The 20,964-nt window shown below is 43.9% G+C and overlaps 1 protein-coding gene across 1 annotated transcript in view; it reads left to right on the top strand.

Moving 5' to 3' along the window:
• ANKRD44 (ankyrin repeat domain 44) overlaps positions 1-20,964 on the top strand; it is a 350,654-nt gene that overhangs the window by 86,387 nt on the left and 243,303 nt on the right. Inside the window, exons 3-6 of the mRNA XM_089692691.1 lie at positions 8,384-8,462; positions 12,001-12,071; positions 14,151-14,351; positions 16,871-16,958. Coding sequence (XP_089548817.1) covers positions 8,384-8,462; positions 12,001-12,071; positions 14,151-14,351; positions 16,871-16,958 — 439 coding nt within the window. The remainder of the gene's footprint in view (positions 1-8,383; positions 8,463-12,000; positions 12,072-14,150; positions 14,352-16,870; positions 16,959-20,964) is intronic.

The raw sequence follows: 20,964 nt of genomic DNA, 5'->3' as shown, positions 1-20,964 counted from the left end.
CGGGAGACCCCTCCTATATGCACTATAATGTCATCATCAAGAACTCCTCCGCTTGGACGCCATTGCGTCCCCACTATTCCCAGTTATTTTGGGGCTTCCTTGGCTACGTGCACACGACCCCCAAATTAACGGGAGGACTGGGTCAATTCAGTTTAATTCACCCTATTGCCAGGAACATTGCTACCCCAGGTCACCACCAGACACCCAGACTTTGCTTTGTATAAACACAGACACTGAGCTAGCACAAACGGTTCCTACAGCATACCGCCACTACCTTAAAGTTTTTAGTCCACGGGGAGCAGACATCCTTCCCCCGCACAGGGCGTATGACTGTCCAATTGACCTTCTCCCGGGATCTGAAATTCCCTTCGGCCGAATCTTCCCCTTGTCTGAACAGGAGTTGGGGGCCTTAAAGGAATATATTGATGAAATCTCAACCCCTGGATCTCAGGGGTGCATATAACCTGGTTCGTATACGCGAGGGGGATGAGTGGAAGACCGCTTTTCGCACGTGATTCGAGTACTTTGAATATTTAGTCATGCCCTTGGGGTTATGTAACGCACCGGCCACATTTCAACACTTTGTGAATTACATATTCAAAGATTTTCTGGACATCTTTGTGATAGTTTATTTAGATGATATCCTGATTTTTTCATTATCTCTGGAGGCACATCGAGGTCACGTCAGGAGCGTGTTGGAACGACTTCGCCAGCACGGGCTCTACGCCAAAGCGGAAAAGTGTAGTTTTGAGCAGCGCAGCATCCCATTTCTAGGGTTAATTATTTCCACCACTGGAATTGCTATGGACTCTCAAAAAATCTCGGCCATCCTGGAATGGCCGGTACCCACAGATAAGAAAGGGGTTCAGCGATTTATCGGCTTTGCAAATTTCTATAGGAAGTTCATTAAGAATTTCTCAGGTCTGGTCTCTCCTATCACCCAACTCACAAAGATGGGAGTACGCTTTCAGTGGACACCAGAGGCACAGGCCGCCTTTGAATCCCTAAAGAAGCTGTTCACGACAGCTCCCATCTTAAGTCACCCTGATGCGTCCCTACCTTATATATTGGAAGTAGATGCATCAGAAAACGCAGTGGGGGCCATCCTGTCACAACGAAAGGGTGTAAAAGAACTGATGCATCCGGTGGCCCTTTTCTCCAGGAAGCTTACCGCGTCAGAGAAGAATTATGACATTGGAGATCGGGAATTGTTGGCCATTAAAACAGCACTAGAAGAACGGAGATACCTATTGGAGGGAGCCTTGCATCCCATTCTGGTCTACACAGACCATAAAAATTTGGAATATCTGAGGACAGCTAAACGCCTCAGACTGCGTCAAGCCAGGTGGGCGTTATTCTTCTCGAGGTTCAGCTTCCACATTACGTATCGACCAGGGTCCAAGAAAACAAAACCTGACGCGCTCTCGCGTATGTATGAGGACCCCAAAGAAATGCCCAAACCTGATACCATCCTGCCAGCAGGTAATTTCCTATTGCTACAATCAGAGCTCCTGTCTAAATTACAGGCTGCATCCCTGGAGCCCTCCAACTTACCTGGAGTTCCAATACAGAGTAGGGAGGGTCTCTTATGGAAAGGGAAACAGATCATGGTACCGGAAGGAGCTCAGACCTTGGTCCTGGGCTACTGCCATGACCATCCGTTGGCGGGCCATTTCGGAGTACACAAGACCCTAGAGTTCGTGCAACGCACATTTTGGTGGCCAAGTATGGCCAAAGATTGCGAGGCCTATGTAAGAACCTGTGCAGTCTGCAACAGGAATAAGCCCTCCAGGAACAAGGCTTGGGGCCTGTTACGTCCTTTACCGGTGCCAGACAGACCATGGAGCATGATCCCCATGGACTTCATAGTAGAACTACCACCGTCGCAGAATCATACTGCAATTTTCGTTGTGGTGGATCGCCTTTCAAAAATGGCCCACTTCCTTCCGCTGAAAAGTACCTTCCGAGACAGCACAGGTTTTCATCAGGGAAACAGTGAGACTGCATGGTGTACCCAAAAATATAGTCTCAGATCAGGGTGTTCAATTCACTTCCAAATTCTGGAAAGTGCTATGCGAAAGTCTGGAAGTGAAATTGTCCTTTTCCTCAGCCTATCACCCGCAAACGAATGGGCAGACTGAGGGGACCAATCAAACGCTGGAACAATATCTCAGATGCTACACCTCATTCCTACAGGACGACTGGTTGTCACTCTTGCCCCTGGCGGAGTTTGCCTACAACAATGCAAATCACTCTGCCACCAGGCAGTCCCCGTTCTTTGGCAATTATGGTTTCCACCCCACCTTCTTGCCAGACCTGATCCCAGAAAACCCGGTTCCTGCAGCTCAAGAGTCCTAAATTTCTTTGCGTCCAACAACAAACTCTTACAGGAGGCAATGGCAAAGGCTCAGGAAGATAGCAAAAGGGCCTTTGATAAAAGAAGAAGGGGGGAATTGGTCGTGCACCCAGGGGATTAAGTTTGGTTAGCAACTACCAACCTAAAGATAGCATGCCCATCGAGGAAATTGGCACCCAAGTTCGTGGGCCCATTTCAGGTGAAGCGTCAAATTAACAAAGTGGCTTTTGAATTAGCTCTGCCCGAGTCTTTCAAAATACATCCAGTGTTTCATGTATCCCTGCTAAAACTTGCCACTCCAGATCCGTTCCTGGACCGTAGATCAAAGCCACCAGTGGCCCTAGACGTTCAGGGAGAGGAGGAATTTGAAGTAGAAGCGATTCTAAACTGCAGGAAGAGAGGGGGTCAGACACAGTACCTTATAAAATGGAAAGGTTATGGGCCAGAAGAAAATTTGTGGGAACCAGACCGAAATGTCCACGCTCCCAGGCTAATTCAACATTTTTTTCGGAACCATTCACAAAAGAGGAGTCAGTTGGGCATCTGGAGGCTGCCCATAAGGGGGGGGGGCAATGTCAGGGAACGAGAAGATCGCCACGACGCATGAATCTGCACATGCGTAGGATCCCGACAAGACATAGAGGCAGGCGGGCACTAGGACCCAGGCGCGCCTGTCACCAATGACAGTGCTGGCAGGCACTAGGAGCCAGGCGCGCCTGTCAGTGCTGGGCGGGCTATTTAAACCAGCTCTTGCAATGCTCACATTGCCGTATGGTCTTATTCCTGTGTTCCTGTTCCTAGTACCTGAGATTGCCTTTGTTGCCAAACCTGCCTGACCCGGATTATCGTGACTCTCTCCTGCCCTGATCCCTGGCTTGTCTGACCATTTTTCTGCTTTCTCCTTTTTACCTGACCTCCTGTTGCTGAACCTGGCCTGTGACCCGTTTATCCTTTTGCCTGCTGATCTGTACCGTCTGCCTCTGCTGTTACCGACCTGGCCTGTCTGACTACATTACACACTACCTCTTCACATCTGGCTCTCACTTGTTACCTACCACTGGCATATCCACCTCTACCACAGCTGGTTGAACTCGGGGGTCGCGACCTAGTCTCAGGCTGCTTCAAGTTCATCCCCACCATCAGGGGCTCTGGTGAAACAGAAGACTGAGGCTTAGATTATGCGCCCTGAGGGATTCCGGCTTGTGGGTCGCTAGAGGCTACCTACCGCCAGTCGGTCCATAACAATGTGGCTTACGGCCAAAGATAAAAAAGCTATAGATAATAAGAAAAGAACTTTTATTAAATATAAAAATGAAGGAATGCTATCATCGTTTAGCCATTACAAAGAATATAACAGAATATGCAAAAAGGAAATAAAGGCCGCAAACATTTAAAATGAACGACAGATTGCAAAAGATAGCAGGACCAACCCCCAAAAGCTCTTCAAATATATTAATAGTAAAAAGGTCCGAGCATGTAGGCCCTTTTCAAAATAATCTAGAATGGGTGACTGGTGACAAAGAGAAGGCAAATTTATTAAATACCTTCTCCAGCTCTGTGTGTACAAAGGAGCTTGGGGGAGCTCCTGTCCATAATGGACATGGTATTGACACAGCTACAGATGATCCACATTGGCTCACAATTGATATGATCCAAAATTTTTTAGACAGAATAAAGGTGAATAAAGCACCTGTACCGGATGGCATACACCCATGGGTCCTTCAAGAATTGAGCTCTGTCATTTCAAGGCCATTGTTTCTAATTTTTAGGGACTTTTTAACCTGTTCACGCCGGCCACACACAAATGTGCGGCCTCCCGGCGTCTGGGCCTTGACACCGAGCGCCCGCACATTTGCGTGCAATTAACAAAAACATATGTGCTGAGAGAGTGCACCCTGCACGCTCCCAGCACACATATCCGGTACTCACGGAAAGGTCCCGATCTCCTCTTTTGACCGGGTCCTTTCCCGATCATGTGACCACCATGACGGCGAATCACGGTGGTCACATGACCTTAAAACCCTGCCCCAACTCCCGCCTTCTGAAACTCTTACAGGGCCAGGAGGTGCGGTGCCAAGGGGTTAATGACTGGCATAGTACCACTAGATTGGTGTAAGGCCAATGTGGTACCAATATTTAAAAAGGGGTCAAAATCTTTACCAAGTAATTATAGACCTGTTAGTTTAACTTTTATAGTTGGGAAGATACTGGAGAGTTTAATAAAAGACCACATTCTTGATGGAAAAAAATATTTAAAGCAACAGACAGCATTGATTCATGAAAGACAGAAGTTGTCAAACAAATCTGATTTCTTTTTATGAGGAGGTGAGCAAAACCTTGGACAGAGGGGTGGCGGTGGACGTGGTATACTTGGATTTTGCAAAAGAGTTTGACAGAGTTCCCCACACATGGCTAAGGTAAAGAAAGGTAAAGTCTACAGGCTTGGAAAAATCTGTATATTAATGGATAGAAAACTGGCTAAAAGATCGTTTTCAAAGAGTAGTGGTTAATGATTCTCTGAATGGTCTAGGGTTGTCAATGGTGTACCCCAAGGTTCAGTGTTGGGACCCTTACTTTTTAATATATTTATAAACAATATAGGGTCTGGGAGTAAAAATACCATTTCAGTCTTTGCAGATGACACCAAGCTTTGCAGTGGAATAACGTCCTTACAGGATGTCTTCAACTTACAAGCCGGCCTCAATGCACTGTTTAATTAGGCAACTATGTGGCAAATGAGGTTTAATGTTGATAAATGTAAAGTTATGCACTTGGGGGCTAAGAATATGCATGCATAATACATACTAGGGGGAGTACAACTGGGGGAATCAATGGTGGAGAAGGATCTGGGAGTTCTGGTAGATCACAAGCTTAATAATGGCATGCAATGCTAAGCTGTGGTTTCTAAAGCGAGGAAAATCCTCTCTTGTATTAAAAGAGGTATAGACTCCAGAGAGACAGATGTCATATTACCCCTGTACAAATCATTAGTAACACCTCATCTGGAATATGCAGTTCAGTTTTGGGCACCAGTTCACAAAAAGAACATTGGGGAACTGGAGAAAGTACAGAGAAGGGCAACTAAACGGATAAGAGGCTATGAGGAAAGATTAGTGAAACTGAATTTATTCTCTCTTGAGAGGAGGAGATTAAGGGAGGATATGATCAACATATATAAATACATCAGTGGTTCATATAGTGAACTCGGTGTAGAGCTATTCATCCTGAGGTCATCACAGAGGACAAGGGGGCACTCTTTTCGTCTGGAGAAAAAGAAATTTAATCTCCAAACACAGAAAGGTTTCTTCACAGTGAGAGCTGTGAAAATGTGGAATAGACTCCCTCAAGAGTTGGTTTTGGCCAGCTCAGTAGATTGCTTTGCTTAGATACACAGAGCTTTCTCTGCAGCACAGTCTCTGTTGGAGAGATAGCCAACATCTCCTTGATCTACAACCCCAGACCCTAGATGAACTTCTCCTCTTCACCCAGCAATCTGGAGGTATCCATGAGCGAGGGATTTGGTTCCTGTCCCTTTAAAGAGGTGATCAGTAGGAGGCCAATCCAGTTTCCCACCAGAGTGCTCCTTCCCCTATCCGCCAGGGGGTGTAGGTTACTCACTCAGATCCTCTTCTGTGCTGCTCATGGGTTGGCTGCTGCTACCAGATCTATCAGCTGGGCTGCTCCTTCCCTGCCATACAGGTGGTCCTCTCTCAGGGGGCCATTGAGCTCCAAGATTTCCGCATTTCCAGCTCCAGGCTTGCAGACAGGCCCCATCCCACTAGGCCTCCTGGCAGCCTCCTTTCTCTGCCTCACATCTTCCTCTCTCCTTCCTCCTCTTCCACACTCCACACTCCTGCCTCTGCGCAGTCTCCAACACTTTTTAATAGTGTCCAGCCCCTTGCCAACCTCTTGTTGGGGAATGGCTAGGACCCCTCAAGAGAGCAGCCAGCCACTTCTCAGATCCACCCACTGCATCTAGGGCCTTCCTCTAAAAGCCCCAGGGCAGGGGGAAATTCCAGAGGGGCTGGCCTGCAGAGCCTCTCAGCCCTGACCACAATTTGACCCCTCTCCGGCTATTACACCTGGGCTGCTACTCAGCCCCTGTCTAACCATTGGAGTCTAGCTCCCCCTAGCTAAGCTAGGAGTGTGCTACAATTATGTACAAGAAGGTAACATTTACAGGGGTTTATTTGTTAAAACTGGAGAGTGCAAAATCTGGCAGCTCTGTATAGTAGCCAATCAGCTTTCAGTAAATCTACCCCATAGTGTCCAAGACAAAATCTGGTGACCATGTAACAGAAGAAAAGATGTTTATGATATTTGTAGTGTCTTTAAGAGTGGTGGATGCTCCATATTTATGTAAATTGGCATTGATGAAAAGAGGCTAGAGAGCCTATTCCTGAGACTCTTGGAAGCCTAGGTGGATTGGTAATATTCTTATGATTTAAAGGCAAGTAGCAAAACACTGGACTTATTCATAAAAAAATTTAACTCCACATTCTTAAAGCCCAACTCCAGGGAAACTAAAAGTCCTAAAAAAGAAATAAGCAGTTAACTCTTGCAGTATTGGCACAGCCCCATGCCAAGGGTTAGCTGCTGATTTTTTTTCTGGGGTCAATAAAAGTAGTTTTACCAAACTGATTCCCTGCTCTCCCAGCAGACAATGCTGCCATGTGCTCCAGCAGTGGACTATCCCTTGATGCCGTCAAAGGATCTTAGACTGCCAGAGCAAAGGGGAGAAGAGGCTTTAGGGAGTGGACTAGTAGCATGAAGCTGCTTTCGGAAGCAGAGGATCAGGTAAGTAAAACCGCTGTACTTGGTCTAATAGACATAAACAAGCATTTAACTTTTGCAGTGCGTGAGCAGCCCAGCTACAAGGGAGAACTTTTAATTTCCTATGATTTCAGCTTTAATAATCTCCATTTTCTTACCATTTCTATTTAATTTATTTAATTTTGATATAAACTTTTCCAAGCCTTATTAACAGTGAGATATCATATTAACCCTGTACAAATCATTAGTAATACCTTATCTGGAATATGCAGTTCAGTTTTGGGCACCAATTCACATAAAGAACATTGTGGAACTGGAGAAAGTACAGAGAAGGGCAACTAAACTGATAAGAGGCTATGAGGAAAGATTAGTGAAACTGAATTTATTCTCTCTTGAGAGGAGGAGATTAAGGGGGGATATGATCAACATGTATAAATACATCAGTGGTTCATATAGTGAACTCTGTGTAGAGCTATTCACCCTGAGGTCATCACAGAGGACAAGGGGCACTCTTTGCGTCTGGAGAAAAAGAAATTTAATCTCCAAACACGGAAAGGTTTCTTCACAGTGAGAGCTGTGAAAATGTGGAATAGACTCCCTCAAGAGTTGGTTCTGGCCAGCTCTGTAGATTGCTTTGCTTAGATACACAGAATATAACTGGATACTAACATTTATAGGTAAAGTTGATCCAGGGAATATCCGATTGCCTCTCGGGGGATCAGGAAGGAATTTTTTTCCCTGCAGGAGCAAATTGAATCATGGTTTGCTGGGGGTTTTTTTGCCTTCCTCTGGATCAACTGTGGGTATAGGATTATAACTTTTTTTTTTTAATGGTTGAACTGGATGGACTTTTGTCATTTTTCAGCCAGACTAACTATGTAACTATCTATGCCTGACCAGCTCTGTATGCCATTAGAGATGATGATATTGTAGTGGACAGAAGTAACATCATCTTATAGTTTCAGCAATGTTTGGTGATTGCAGGCCTGAGACTCCATGCAAGCTGGAAAAACTAGGAGGGTATGAAGAACAAAAAACTAACAAGCCTTTTAGTGGATCAGAATTGCTGAAAGATCATTAAGGACACAACAAATGTCTATTTCTCTGCCATATACAGTTCCCTTATTTCTTCTCATGCTAGTATCTCACATTTACACCTGTGACTTTTCTTTAGTGTGGATTAAGTAACCTGTGTGAGAAAGTTACAGATGCTTATTTATATTGAACACACTAACGCAGGATCATGTTTTGCAGGATAATGAAAAGCGCACACCTCTCCATGCAGCAGCATTTTTGGGTGATGCAGAGATTATTGAACTTCTGATATTATCTGGTAAATATGCTTTTTTTTGTGATCAGACCCTTGAATATAAGCTTTTCCATTTTATTGAGTGAATAAAAACAGACTAATAAGATGCTGTTTGGCTATTATCTAAATGAAAAAGAAACTCTACGTCTATACATGTAGCATCTTTTTCAACCCCCTGTAGTGGGGATGAAGAAATCGTTCATATGATTTTTCATTATTATTTCTTTTCTTAAATTAAATACCGTATTTTTGGCTCCATAAGACACACTTTTTTCCCCCCAAAAAAGGGGGGAAAATGTCAGTGCGTCTTATGGAGCGAATATGGAGCGCGCCGGTCCGGTATTTCCACCGCCGCCATGTCAGAATACCGGGCCGGCCGCTCAGCTCTGCAGCGGGACCTTATGGAGATGACTGCTGACCTTTGGGGAGGTGGTGAGCGGGTACCTGAATTTGACAGGTACCCGCTCTTACTTCCGCGGAGTTGTTCTTTGACCTTACCTGTTCCTCTATCCAGCGGCGCGCTGTCTTCCCGGCTTCTGTAGTGTGGGCGCTGGGCTTGACAGCCGGGTGCCAAGTGCGCATGCGCAAGAAGGGGTGCTTTTTGTGAATGGTAAGGCGGTACCTGGGACACATGACAGACCCCAAAAGCCGCCGGACCAATCACAAAGCGCAAGTGCTTCTCGCCCATGCGCACTGGGCACCCGGCTGTAATGCCGAGCGCCGACACTAAAGAAGCCGGGAAGACAGCGCGCGGCTGGATAGAGGAACAGGTAAGATCAAAGATCAACTCCGCGGAAGTAAGAGTGGGTACCTGTCAAATTCAGGTACCTGCTCCCCCCCCCTCCCCAAAGGTCAGCAGTCATCTCCTGTACTGTCCGCAGTCTCTGGTCATCCCTGTGCTGTCCGCAGTCTCTGGTCATCCCTGTGCTGTCCGCAGTCTCAAGTCATCTCTTTGCTGTCCGCAGTCTCTGGTCTTCCCTGTGCTGTCCACAGTCTCTGGTCATCTCCTCATCTATGTCTGCAGTCCATTAGTTCAGAATTTTTTTTTCCTGTTTTCTGCCTCTAAAACCTAGGTGCGTCTTATGGTCAGGTGCGTCTTATGGAGCAAAAAATACGGTAATAATTGTACCTACACGTTGGCTTGAAAATATCTATAGGCAGTAAGGGACTTTGGAAATATTTGCATTTTCATGAAAATGTAAATATTGCATTGTTCACCCCAAGCCTGTCTGCAATCATTACTGTGCAGTGTATAGAGCAACATGATTGCAGAAAATGAATAACAAATAGAAAGACATCTGCTTGATATTCCTGCAGCCATACAGTATATGTGCAGTCTGCACTGATTAACAGGACAGTGTACTGTTAATCAATGCAGACTTCAAGTATATAGCAAAATATTTAGTTAGCTCAATCACAAATTAGCAGTATGAAACAAGAAGGCATAAGGGACTGTTCTAGATGTAAATGCTGATTTTTGTGGGACGGGAAAAGGGTAAAGATTAGTAAACTCACTGAAGGGCTGCCTGCTTCCAACAGTTTGTAATCTGTTTCTCCAGTGCATATATGATTGCAGTGCAGTATCAAAATGATAACTTATGATACTTGGTATTAAAGACATGAATAACATATACAGTGGGGCAAAAAAGTATTTAGTCAGCCACCAATTGTGCAAGTTCTCCCACTTAAAAAAATGAGAGAGGCCTGTAATTGGCATCATAGGTAGACCTCAACTATGAGAGACAAAATGAGAAAAAAAAATTCAGACAATCACTGGCTGATTTGGAAAATTTTTTTGCAAATTATGGTGGAAAATAAGTATTTGGCCAATATCAAAAGTTCATCTCAATACTTTGTTATATATCCTTTGTTGGCAATGACAGAGTTCAGACGTTTCCTGTAAGTCTTCACAAGGTTGGCACACACTGTTGCTGGTATGTTGGCCCATTCCTCCAGATCTCCTCTAGAGCAGTGCTGTTTTGGGGCTGTCGCTGGGCAACACGGACTTTCAACTCCTTCCAAAGGGTTTCTATGGGGTTGAGATCTGGAGACTGGCTAGGCCACTCTAGGACCTTGAAATGCTTCTTACGAAGCCACTCCTTCGTTGCCCAGGCGGTATGTTTGGGATCATTGTCATGTTGGAAGACCCAGCCACGTTTCATCTTCAATGCCCTCGCTGATGGAAGGAGGTTTGCACTCAAAATCTCACGATACATGGCCCCATTCATTCTGTCCTGTACATGGATCAGTCGTCCTGGTCCCTTTGCGGAGAAACAGCCCCAAAGCATGATGTTGCCACCCCCATGCTTCACAGTAGGTATGGTGTTCTTTGGATGCAACTCAGCATTCTCTCTCCTCCAAACACGATGAGTTGTGTTTCTACCAAACAGTTCTATTTTGGTTTCATCTGACCATATGACATTCTCCCAATTGTCTTCTGGATCATCCAAATGCTCTCTAGCAAACTTCAGACGGGCTCGGACATGTACTGGCTTAAGCAGGGGGACACGTCTGGCACTGCAGGATCTGAGTCCCTGGCGGCGTAGTGTGTTACTGATGGTAGCCTTTGTTACATTGGTCCCAGCTCTCTGCAGGTCATTCACTAGGTCCCCCCATGTGGTCCTGGGATTTTTGCTCACCGTTCTTGTGATCATTTTGACCCCACAGGGTGAGATCTTGCATGGAGCCCCAGATCGAGGGAGATTATCAGTGGTCTTGTATGTCTTCCATTTTCTAATTATTGCTCCCACAGTTGATTTGTTCACACCAAGCTGCTTGCCTATTGCAGATTCAGTCTTCCCAGCCTGGTGCAGGTCTACAATTTTGTTTCTGGTGTCCTTCGACAGCTCTTTGGTCTTCACCATAGTGGAGTTTGGAGTGTGACTGTTTGAGGTTGTGGACAGGTGTCTTTTATACTGATAACAAGTTCAAACAGGTGCCATTGATACAGGTAATGAGTGCAGGACAGAGCAGCCTCTTAAAGAAGAAGGTACAAGTCTGTGAGAGCCAGAAATCTTGCTTGTTTGTAGGTGACCAAATACTTATTTTCCACCATAATTTGCAAATAAATTCTTTCCAAAGCAGCCAATGTGATTGTCTGGATTTTTTTTCTCATTTTGTCTCTCATAGTTGAGGTTTACCTATGATGCCAATTACAGGCCTCTATCATCTTTTTAAGTGGGAGAACTTGCACAATTGGTGGCTGACTAAATACTTTTTTGCCCCACTGTATATGTTATTCATGTATTTAATACCAAGTACCATAAATTATCATTTTGATACTGCACTGCAATCATATATGCACTGGAGAAACAGATTACAAACTGTTGGAAGCAGGCAGCCCTTCAGTGAGTTTACTAATCCTTACCCTTTTCCCTGTCCCACAAAAATCAGCATTTACATCTAGAACAGTCCCTTATGCCTTCTTGTTTCATACTGCTAATTTGTGATTGAGCTAACTAAATATTTTAAATATCTTAATACCTCTTATTTTATAGTGTAATATTCCCATTTGAATGTTGTGAGATATGTGTGAACATTTGTTTTCTTTCATTTGCAAAAGGAGCTCGTGTTAATGCTAAGGATAACATGTGGTTGACTCCTCTTCATCGTGCTGTTGCTTCAAGAAGTGAGGTCAGTGTGATATTGCAGTACTTAGTAAATGTATTATTGTGCGTTGTAGTCACAAGATGGTAATGTCAAGCCGCTAACCCTTTTCTGTTAATCTGTGATTGTGTTATCCTTGTCCTGTTAACAAATTTATACCTTAAATTATAACCTTATATTTTATTATTTTACACAGTGGTGGCAATATGTACTTATCTGCCATGTTTTCTTTTTAATTATCGTATTCTACTATTTTTCTTTTAATACTAAACACAGATCTGGCTTCACCCATGCTCTACAAGCACAGCACCTGACACTCCTATCCACCTTCAGAAAAAGGGGTTCCCAGTGTAGATATTTTACTAGCTATCTTAGGCACATCTAGCTTGGAGATTCCTCAAGTCAGACCCAGAACAGGTGGTAGGTTTATATCTCCCATCTACCTGAGCACAACTAGGAATCCCCAAGAAAGTGCTAAGAAAATCTGTCTGGGCAAAAAAAAAGTCTAGGCCTGAGATAACCTTCTCAGCTTGCTTTCCCAGCAGTCCCAAATATTGTCCTGTAAAACATATATGTGTAATTTATGGCCCTTTCTATGAGAAAATGTGCCCAGCCCCATCACTTTAAATAGTGGCAACATAATTGAGGGACAGGTTCCTGATTGTTCCACAGCATAAGTGATTTACAGACTAAGTTCTTTATTTCTTTGCACACTTCCCTGTTACTGAATGAAACTTGAACAGCAAAAGAACTAGGGCAGTGGAAAGGAATGTAGGATAAATTGTAAATCACCCTGAGCTGTTACTTTTGTATATTTAGCAGTGGGATCAGAAAACTCTATTGATGGCGTATTTTCCTGATGGCCTAACATTTCCGTTGAGTGTGAAGCAGCTTCTTCAAGTGTGCTAAAATTGTCTGCACTCATTTAAAATTAGTTCTGCTCTCAAGTATTGTTTTTTTAAAAAATATTGTAGCTGATTTTTTCTTTTTTAAAAAAGATTTATATAATTGAAGGAACATCTGTTCAACACTGCGCTTTCCATTCTGTATGCTTTGCGTAATTTTCAGTATCTGTCCTTATTCTGCATGTATGGATCCTGGACATGAACATTTCACTATGCTGGCTGTAATTCTCAATTGCTTTGCCTTTGTGTATGTTGCCACTGCACAGTAACACTTTTCTTGTTCTGTTTAAAGGGTATAATTCTCAGTATCTTTTCTTATTCTGTATGTGTTTAGATTGTGATCTCTAACAAACAGGGCCCCCCTAATCCTCTTCTCTTGAACTGCAATGTAGTGGTACTGTCTCCCTTTATTTTGTAAAGCACTGCACAATCTTTTGGCGCTAAATAAATCCTGTATAATAATACTGTATGGATATAAGAAGATGAGAGTCACACTTCGCAAGTAGCTCCTTCTGATTTTTATTCTGTAAACAGTCAAGTTAAAGTAGCTGCAGACACAGTGCTACTTCACTTGTTCTGTAGGCTGACACCCCTCACCTCCCTTTTCCATTCCTCCTGCCGGTGCTGCCACTGACGTGCTAGGTGTTGGAGACAGGAGTTTGCTAGCAAAGCAGTCATCTCTTTTCTGGATACAGTGTCAGGCAGCTATGTGCCAAGGGGGTGCACCCTTGCTGGCATCACAGCTAGTGTTACAGGGCACCATAAAGATGAGGCAAAGTACTACTTGTACTACTATTACTTTGTCCCAATGGAAACTGAATATTGTGAAAAAAGTTATACTTCTTTAAAAATACATATAAAGATGTATTAATGATTTCAAAATTCATTAATTTGTGTTTTTTATATTTGGCTAGGATTCAGTTTAAAAAAAAGCCTTTTCCTATTTTTGAATGTGGTTCTGTTCTGCACATGATGTGATTATAATAAACAAGGGAATCCTTCATTCTGATCAGCTATGGAAACTTGTGCATGTCTGCTAATCCCCAATGTTTTTATGTAACATCATCATGAAAATATGCACACAGGAAGAAGGCACAGTGCAGGGATATGCATTTCTTAATTTTTTTTTGTAAAATACATTTTTTCCACACAAATATAATGTTCTAAAGGAAAAAATCATGCATTATTTTCTATATTTTAGGAAGCAGTGCAGATGTTAATAAAACATTCTGCTGATGTCAATGCTAGAGATAAAAACTGGCAAACACCATTACATGTTGCTGCTGCAAATAAATCAATTAGGTGTGCGGAAATGATTATTCCAATGCTGACCAGCGTCAATGTTTCTGAACGAGGGGGTCGCACAGCCTTGCACCATGCTGCATTAAATGGTCATATAGAGGTGAGTGTCTACAATACCTCTGTGTTGTTTGTCTGTGAAGGTACTTATTTATCCCAGTTTTGGTATATCTATTAGTAGTTAGTCATATTCAACTGAACTTGTTCTGTAATTGTTCCACTCTTTATGTCTGGAGGAAAAGAGATTTAATCTCCAAATACGGAAAGGTTTATTCGCAGTAAGAGCTATGAAAATGTGGAATAGACTTCCTCAAGAGCTCAAGAGTTGGTTCTGTCCAGCTCAGTGGATTGCTTTAAAAAAGGCCTGGATTTTTTTTCCCAGATACACAGAATATAACTGGTTACTAACATTTATTGGTAAAGTTGATCCAGTGAATATCCGATTGCCTTTCGGGGGATAAGGAAAGATTTTTTTCCCCTGCAGGAACAAATTGGATCATGCTTTGCTGGGGTTTTTTGCCTTCTTCTGGATAAACTGTGGGTATAGGATTATATCTTTTTTTTTTTATGGTTGAACTGGATGGACTGTAGTCTTTTTTTCAGCCAAACTAACTATGTAACTATGCTGAAGGTGTTTCGTAGCTTTTCCAGGCTACCTTCTAAATTACAATTAGTGTCAGGAAAATACACCAGAAGGGACATTTTTTTAAGACAGTGAGGTGTCTTTGGCACTGTCTGTCTGCTGTTTTAACATCTCTACCTTGGTGTTTTTACAACGGTTCACACCTTTTAAGCTGACCAAAGATCTCAGGAAAGACAATCACTCAATTCTCCCATGAACACAGTCATTGTTGATGGGGGAATCCCTCCCCTGGAGCTATTGCGTTCTCCCAGAAGTCTGCAAACTTTAAGAACACATTATATAAAAACAATATTTTTCTCAACACTCTATATAGACCTCTTTATTCTACCACCACAGTTTTCCAGAGCTAGCTAAATTTTAATACATAGCCTTAACAGGGTATGTACAAATATTGCATTCACCTCATCATATTGCTGGATCCTCAGATGTAAAGTTGGGAAACTTGATGTGTTGTGTAGATCTGATGGTTTCCACTTTCCCATGGGTGCCTAAACTGACACTAAACACTGATGAAAAATTCTAATCAAGTATATTTTGTTAACTCGAAAAGTACCTTCTATTGCTCTCAGCCTCCTCCAAATCTCTAAATTTTTAAATTAGGAATGTAGCCCCCCTACCTTGCTGCTGCTACTTGTTCCAAACAAACGAGGAGAAAAAGGAGAGATTCAGGAGATCACAGAGGACATTAAAAACACAGCTATGAAATTTCTTCAACTCTGTGAGGTTGCTTTCCTGTCCTTAATTCTTCAGAAATTCTATATATAAGCAGGAAAAACTTGATTTAGAAAAAGTAAAAATTAATCTGATGAGTAGAAATGTGTACTCTTTAAAAAATACAGCACTTTATTATTTTAGGGATGCATGACAGTGTGCCCATTTCCAAAGCACCTGTTTGCTTCAACAGGTAATCTTAAAAAAAAAAAAATAGGTTTGTGTGGATGTAGCTTGAGGTCATGGCATCATTATTGTACATTTCTTTTTTTGTGACATTCTGGTATCTTTGCCTAAGGATGTAACACAACTGCATTGAGTGCCAATGTTTTCTTATATTTTTACATTTGTGTTGGACCTCGACAATTGGAAACATCTTTTCACAAATTTCTGATAATAACATTTGTTGATAATGAAATGGCAGCCAGCCAGTTGGATTGTTAAATGTTAAATTTAATCAGTAAGGGTCCTTTCACACAGGCGTTCCATATATCCGTTTTTCATCTGTCCATTGTCCATATATTTCTATGGACTAGGGGATTTAAACGGATGATCATCTGTTTACATCTGTTTAATGTCCGCATCTGTTAACATCCTTTTTTTTGAATGGAAGAAAACCCTATTTTTCTTCTGTAAAAAAACCCCCAGAACAGAATAAAAATGGATGTAAACAGACATATAGTCCATTTTTACATCTGTTTTACATTGGTAAAGGATGTAAAAACTGACGAGAAGCTGATGAAAAAACTGATGTGAACTGATGTAAACTGATCCACTTTATCTTTGAAAAAATGTGACTGAGCTGATGAAAAAAACAGAACGCCCGTGTGAAAGGACCCTAAAGTTCTGACTAAAAGCATGCATCACAATATTCCTACTATTACTTTTTTTTATCTGGAAAGCACTTCCCTGTGTGTCTCTCTGAAGCTAGTTTAAATTTGTTACTCAGAACCTGACCTCTCTGACTTTAGTCTCTCCAACTTCTATCGTCTGTCTCAATGAATTCTTGATGAAGGGTTTGCATTGTGCACTGCTCTAGCTTTGCATTTTCTGAATGAATGCAAGGCAGTCTCTGATTAGATGAGGTGGAGGGTTGGGGTGGTGATGTCAGCAAGACATGTTTACCACCTGGTCCAAATAAGGCCGTAGCTCCGAGTCCTTGTCACCTGCTGAGCTGAGGTCTGTGAAGGGAGTTATAGATATTCTGGGTAGGAAGAGCTGTTATGGTTTAGAGTATATTGTTATCCTTTATACCTTTCATTTTACAGATGGTCAATCTGCTCATTGCAAAAGGAGCAAATATAAATGCCTTTGATAAACGGGATAGAAGAGCTCTCCACTGGGCAGCATATAAGGGTAAGAATATCTTTTGTTGTGTGCTGTTGCACTGATATTTTATTTCACAAGTTTTATGTTTTTTCCTTTTGTTGAACAGTGCCAAAAAAAGAACAGAATTGGAAGTATAAATTATACATATTCATCTGTAAATATTCAAGAAAGGTGCAGAATATACCAAATAATGAGCTAGGGACAATCCAGAAATCACTAAGATAAGCGGTAGTGTGCCATTACTTATTGGGGTAGCCTAAAATGGGAATTTCTCCACTACATAATGACTATTCACTGAGAGGGGGGAAGGTGTGTTTATTTAGCCTACACTACTGTGACGTAGTAGAAAAAGAAGAGAATCCTAATGGATCAGTAAAGAAGGAAAGGGTAAAAAAAAAAAGGAAGCAATACAGAAGAACGGAGCAGATTTCATAGAGGAATGAAAGGTAAGGGCAGGAAGAGGAAAAGGTATAGGCTGGGGGAAATCCATGGGACCTGGCTGGGCATTTGGTTCTTTTGTTCTTTGTGTGGATGGGGTAAAGTGAGAGGAGGGAGTAGTCAAGTTTTATGTGGCTATTATGGTCTACCCATGGAGTCCATATCTTTAGAAAGTTAGCATGAGTGTTACTGAGTATTGCAGTAGGGTTCTCATGCACCTTAATGCCCATGATCCTCTCTTTCACCTATGCAAAGTTAAAGTGGTTGTAAAGACATTTATATTTCCTAAAATAATAAACACGTTATACTTACCTGTTCTGTGCAATGGTATCGCAAAGAGTAGCTCCTTACCTCCTCTTCTGGGATCCCCCACTGGCACTGTCAGCCCCTCCTTTTCTCTGAGTTCCCCCATAGTAAGTTGTGTTCTGTGGGGGCACCTGTGCAGACGCTCTTATGAGCCTCACTGAGCCTCATCAATAGACACACACAGTGAGGCTCAGCCATGCCTCACAGGATTTGATTGACAGCATCAGGAGTCAATGGCCCCTGTTGCTGCCGCCTCTAAGTCCTGTGTGAAGAGAGGGTAGAGAGGGATTCGCTACAGCAGATGGACACTGTGCTGGATCAAAAGAGGAGCCAAGTAAGTATTTTGGGGAAGGTAGCTGGGTCTAGTTGATCATGGAAGATTTTTTTACCTTAAAGGATAAGTTTGCCTTTTAACAAAAAATAATAAATGCACATTTTTTTGCAGGTAAAAAAATGTGCATTTATTATTTTTCGCTTGTGGAGCTTCTGAAGCAGGAGTCTCCAAACTTTCTAACCAAAAGGCTGGTTTTCTCTCCTTCAGACTTTAGGGGGGGGCGTACTGTGGCCAGTGGGAGTAGATAATGTCTTGGTGTAAGTGGAAGTAAACAATGCCCCATCTATGGTATTAGGGGGAGAAGCAGTGCCCCAGTGTTGGTGTCAGTGGGAGGAATAGTGTTCCATCATTGGTGTCAGTGGGGATAATAGTGCCTTTTGTCAGGGGGAAGAAGAGTGCCCCAAGAACCAGATATGGATAAGAAAAGGGCCACATCTGGCCCCGGGCTGCAGTTTGGAGACCAGTGCAATGCTTTAGATCAGTGGTCTCCAAACTGCAGGTCTCCCCCGACCTGTCAGTATATCTACTTGCTCGTACATCCTGTATGAGCAAGCAGATACTACTGACAGGAAGGCTCAAGGAACTACTGCTGTAGAGTGCCATGGTAATTCATTCACACAATACTGTGAATGAGTGATTTGGCCGGGCTGAGCCCCGCACGGCCACGTATTTTTTTAATTTGACAGCTAGCAAGGGGGGAGAAGATCCCCCGCTCGCTGTCACAGCAGGGAGCGGGGGTTGGTCTGATCGTAACATGTTACATGTTACAGTACACCTTGAATATGGGTGTAACATGTAACATGTTACGAAAGGTTAACTTATCCTTTAATGCAGAAAACCTTATACCTTTAGAACCACTTTAATAGTAGGTTGTTTCCATGCTTTAACAAGAAAAAGAGAGGAAGGCGCCTCTAAGTGCAGTATTAACAATTTATTAGTAGACAATGGAAAATTTGCACTTACAAGATAAACGGTTAAAAAGACTCATCGTGTGGTAATTGGATCCAGGTGGGACATCCAGCCGTCCAGCAGCAAGTTATGCCTATAGGATCAGATAGTATAGTCCAGGATGTGCCTGTGCATCAAAAATGAAGCTTGGAGAGCAGAGTCAGAAGTAGCAGGTGAAGGGCGGTAATGCATTTCGGAGCATGCTCAATAGGCTCCTTCTTCAGACCTCAGAGGTCTGAAACTCCACACAAACTCCACAAACTTTCTTTTGCATTTAGTGAGGTCTGGTGCTGGTCTATGCAGCAAGGGCATTTATTTTGAGTTAATACCACACACTTTTCCTACTGAGAGGTCAAAGGTGGGCTTCCTAATCTCGCTGCTCTCAGATAAGGCCTTGGCCTGAGCTAATCCCTTATGGGAGAACAATAAACCGGTGATTCACGAGTTTGCCGGTTTTGACAACGCCTTCCGTAGGGTATTCGACGTGCCGGCTCGCTCTGCCTCGGCTGCCAAGCTACTCATGTCCATGCAGCAGGGTTCACGGACCGTTGCCGAGAACGCCATAGAGATTCGTACCCTGGCAGCAGAGGTGGGCTGGAACAATGAGGCTCTGGTGGCTGCTTTTTCTCATGGCCTCTCAGATGCATTGAAGGACGAGATTGCAGCCAAGGAACTGCCTGTGGAGCTGGAAGCACTCATTTCCTTCCTGATCCTAAATGACACCAGGCTCAGGGAGAGGCCTTCACTCAAGGAGCACCTGCGGAGGCCTCCCAACCGACTGGCGCCTGCATTTTCTGTCCCACCCGTTCCTCCCTCTCCTCCCACGCCTCCTGGGGATGGCTTGTCTGGCGGTGAGCCCATGCAGCTGGGGTTTGCTCGCCTTTCCGAGGGGGAGCGGGCCGCTCGGCGCCGGGAGGGTCGCTGCCTGTACTGTGGCCTCGGTGGGCATTTTCAGCAGTCCTGTCCAGTCCGTCCGGGAAACGCTCGCACCTGAGATCCTGTCGGGGACAGATCTTGGGTGGAGTTTCCTCATCCCCGGCATCCCGCAAAAATAAACCACTGATCACTGTTGTCCTCTCTAGGGACGGTGGGCTCGGTGACGGCCCAGGCATTGGTAGACTCTGGGGCCGGCGGGTTGTTTATGGACAGCTCGTTTGCTGCCCAGTACTCCATTCCCCTGCAGGCTCGAGTTACCACATTGGTTCTCGAGGCGATAGATGGCAGGCCCCTGCAACCGCCGCAGGTTACCCACGAGAACCTGCCGGTTGAAGTAGCTATTGGGGCTGTTCACAGGGAGTTGGCCTGTTTCCAGGTAATTTCTTCCCCGCACTATTCCGTGGTTTTGGGGTATCCCTGGCTCCAGAAGCACAATCCGACCTTTAATTGGTGAATGGCCGAGATCCTCTCGTGGTCTCCACAGTGTGGGGCCGGGTGCATCCGTGGGCCAGTTAGGGTATTGTGTGCCTCCTCGGACTCTATGTTGCCCACTGACTATGGGGAGTACCTGGACGTGTTTGATAAGGTGCGCGCCGGTGCCTTACCTCCCCATCGTCCTTATGACTGCACCATACCCTTGCAACCCGGTGCCACTCCTCCACGTGGCAGGGTGTATCCTCTTTCGGTTGCAGAGAATCAGGCCATGGAGGAGTATGTTGAGGATGCGCTTTCCCGGGGGCACATTTGCAAGTCTACTTCCCCAGCAGGAGCGGGCTTTTTCTTCGTAAAGAAGAAGGGCGGTGAATTGAGGCCTTGCATCGATTTTAGGGGCCTCAATCGAATCACCATTAAAAATGCCTACCCAATCCCATTGATTACCGAGTTGTTCGACCGCCTCAAGGGAGCAACGGTCTTTACTAAACTCGACCTTAGGGCGGCGTACAACCTCGTACAGAGCAAGGAGGGGGGCGAATGGAAGACCGCGTTTAACACCAGAACCGGTCACTATGAATCCCTGGTGATGCCCTTCGGGTTGTGTAACGCGCCTGCGGTCTTTCAGGAGTTCATAAA

Source organism: Staurois parvus, unplaced genomic scaffold (assembly GCF_062004578.1).
Source record: "Staurois parvus isolate SC_StPar_1 unplaced genomic scaffold, SC_StPar_1.0 ptg000601l, whole genome shotgun sequence".
In the NCBI taxonomy this organism is placed as follows: Eukaryota; Metazoa; Chordata; class Amphibia; order Anura; family Ranidae; genus Staurois; species Staurois parvus.
This window is presented reverse-complemented; position numbering and strand designations above follow the sequence as displayed.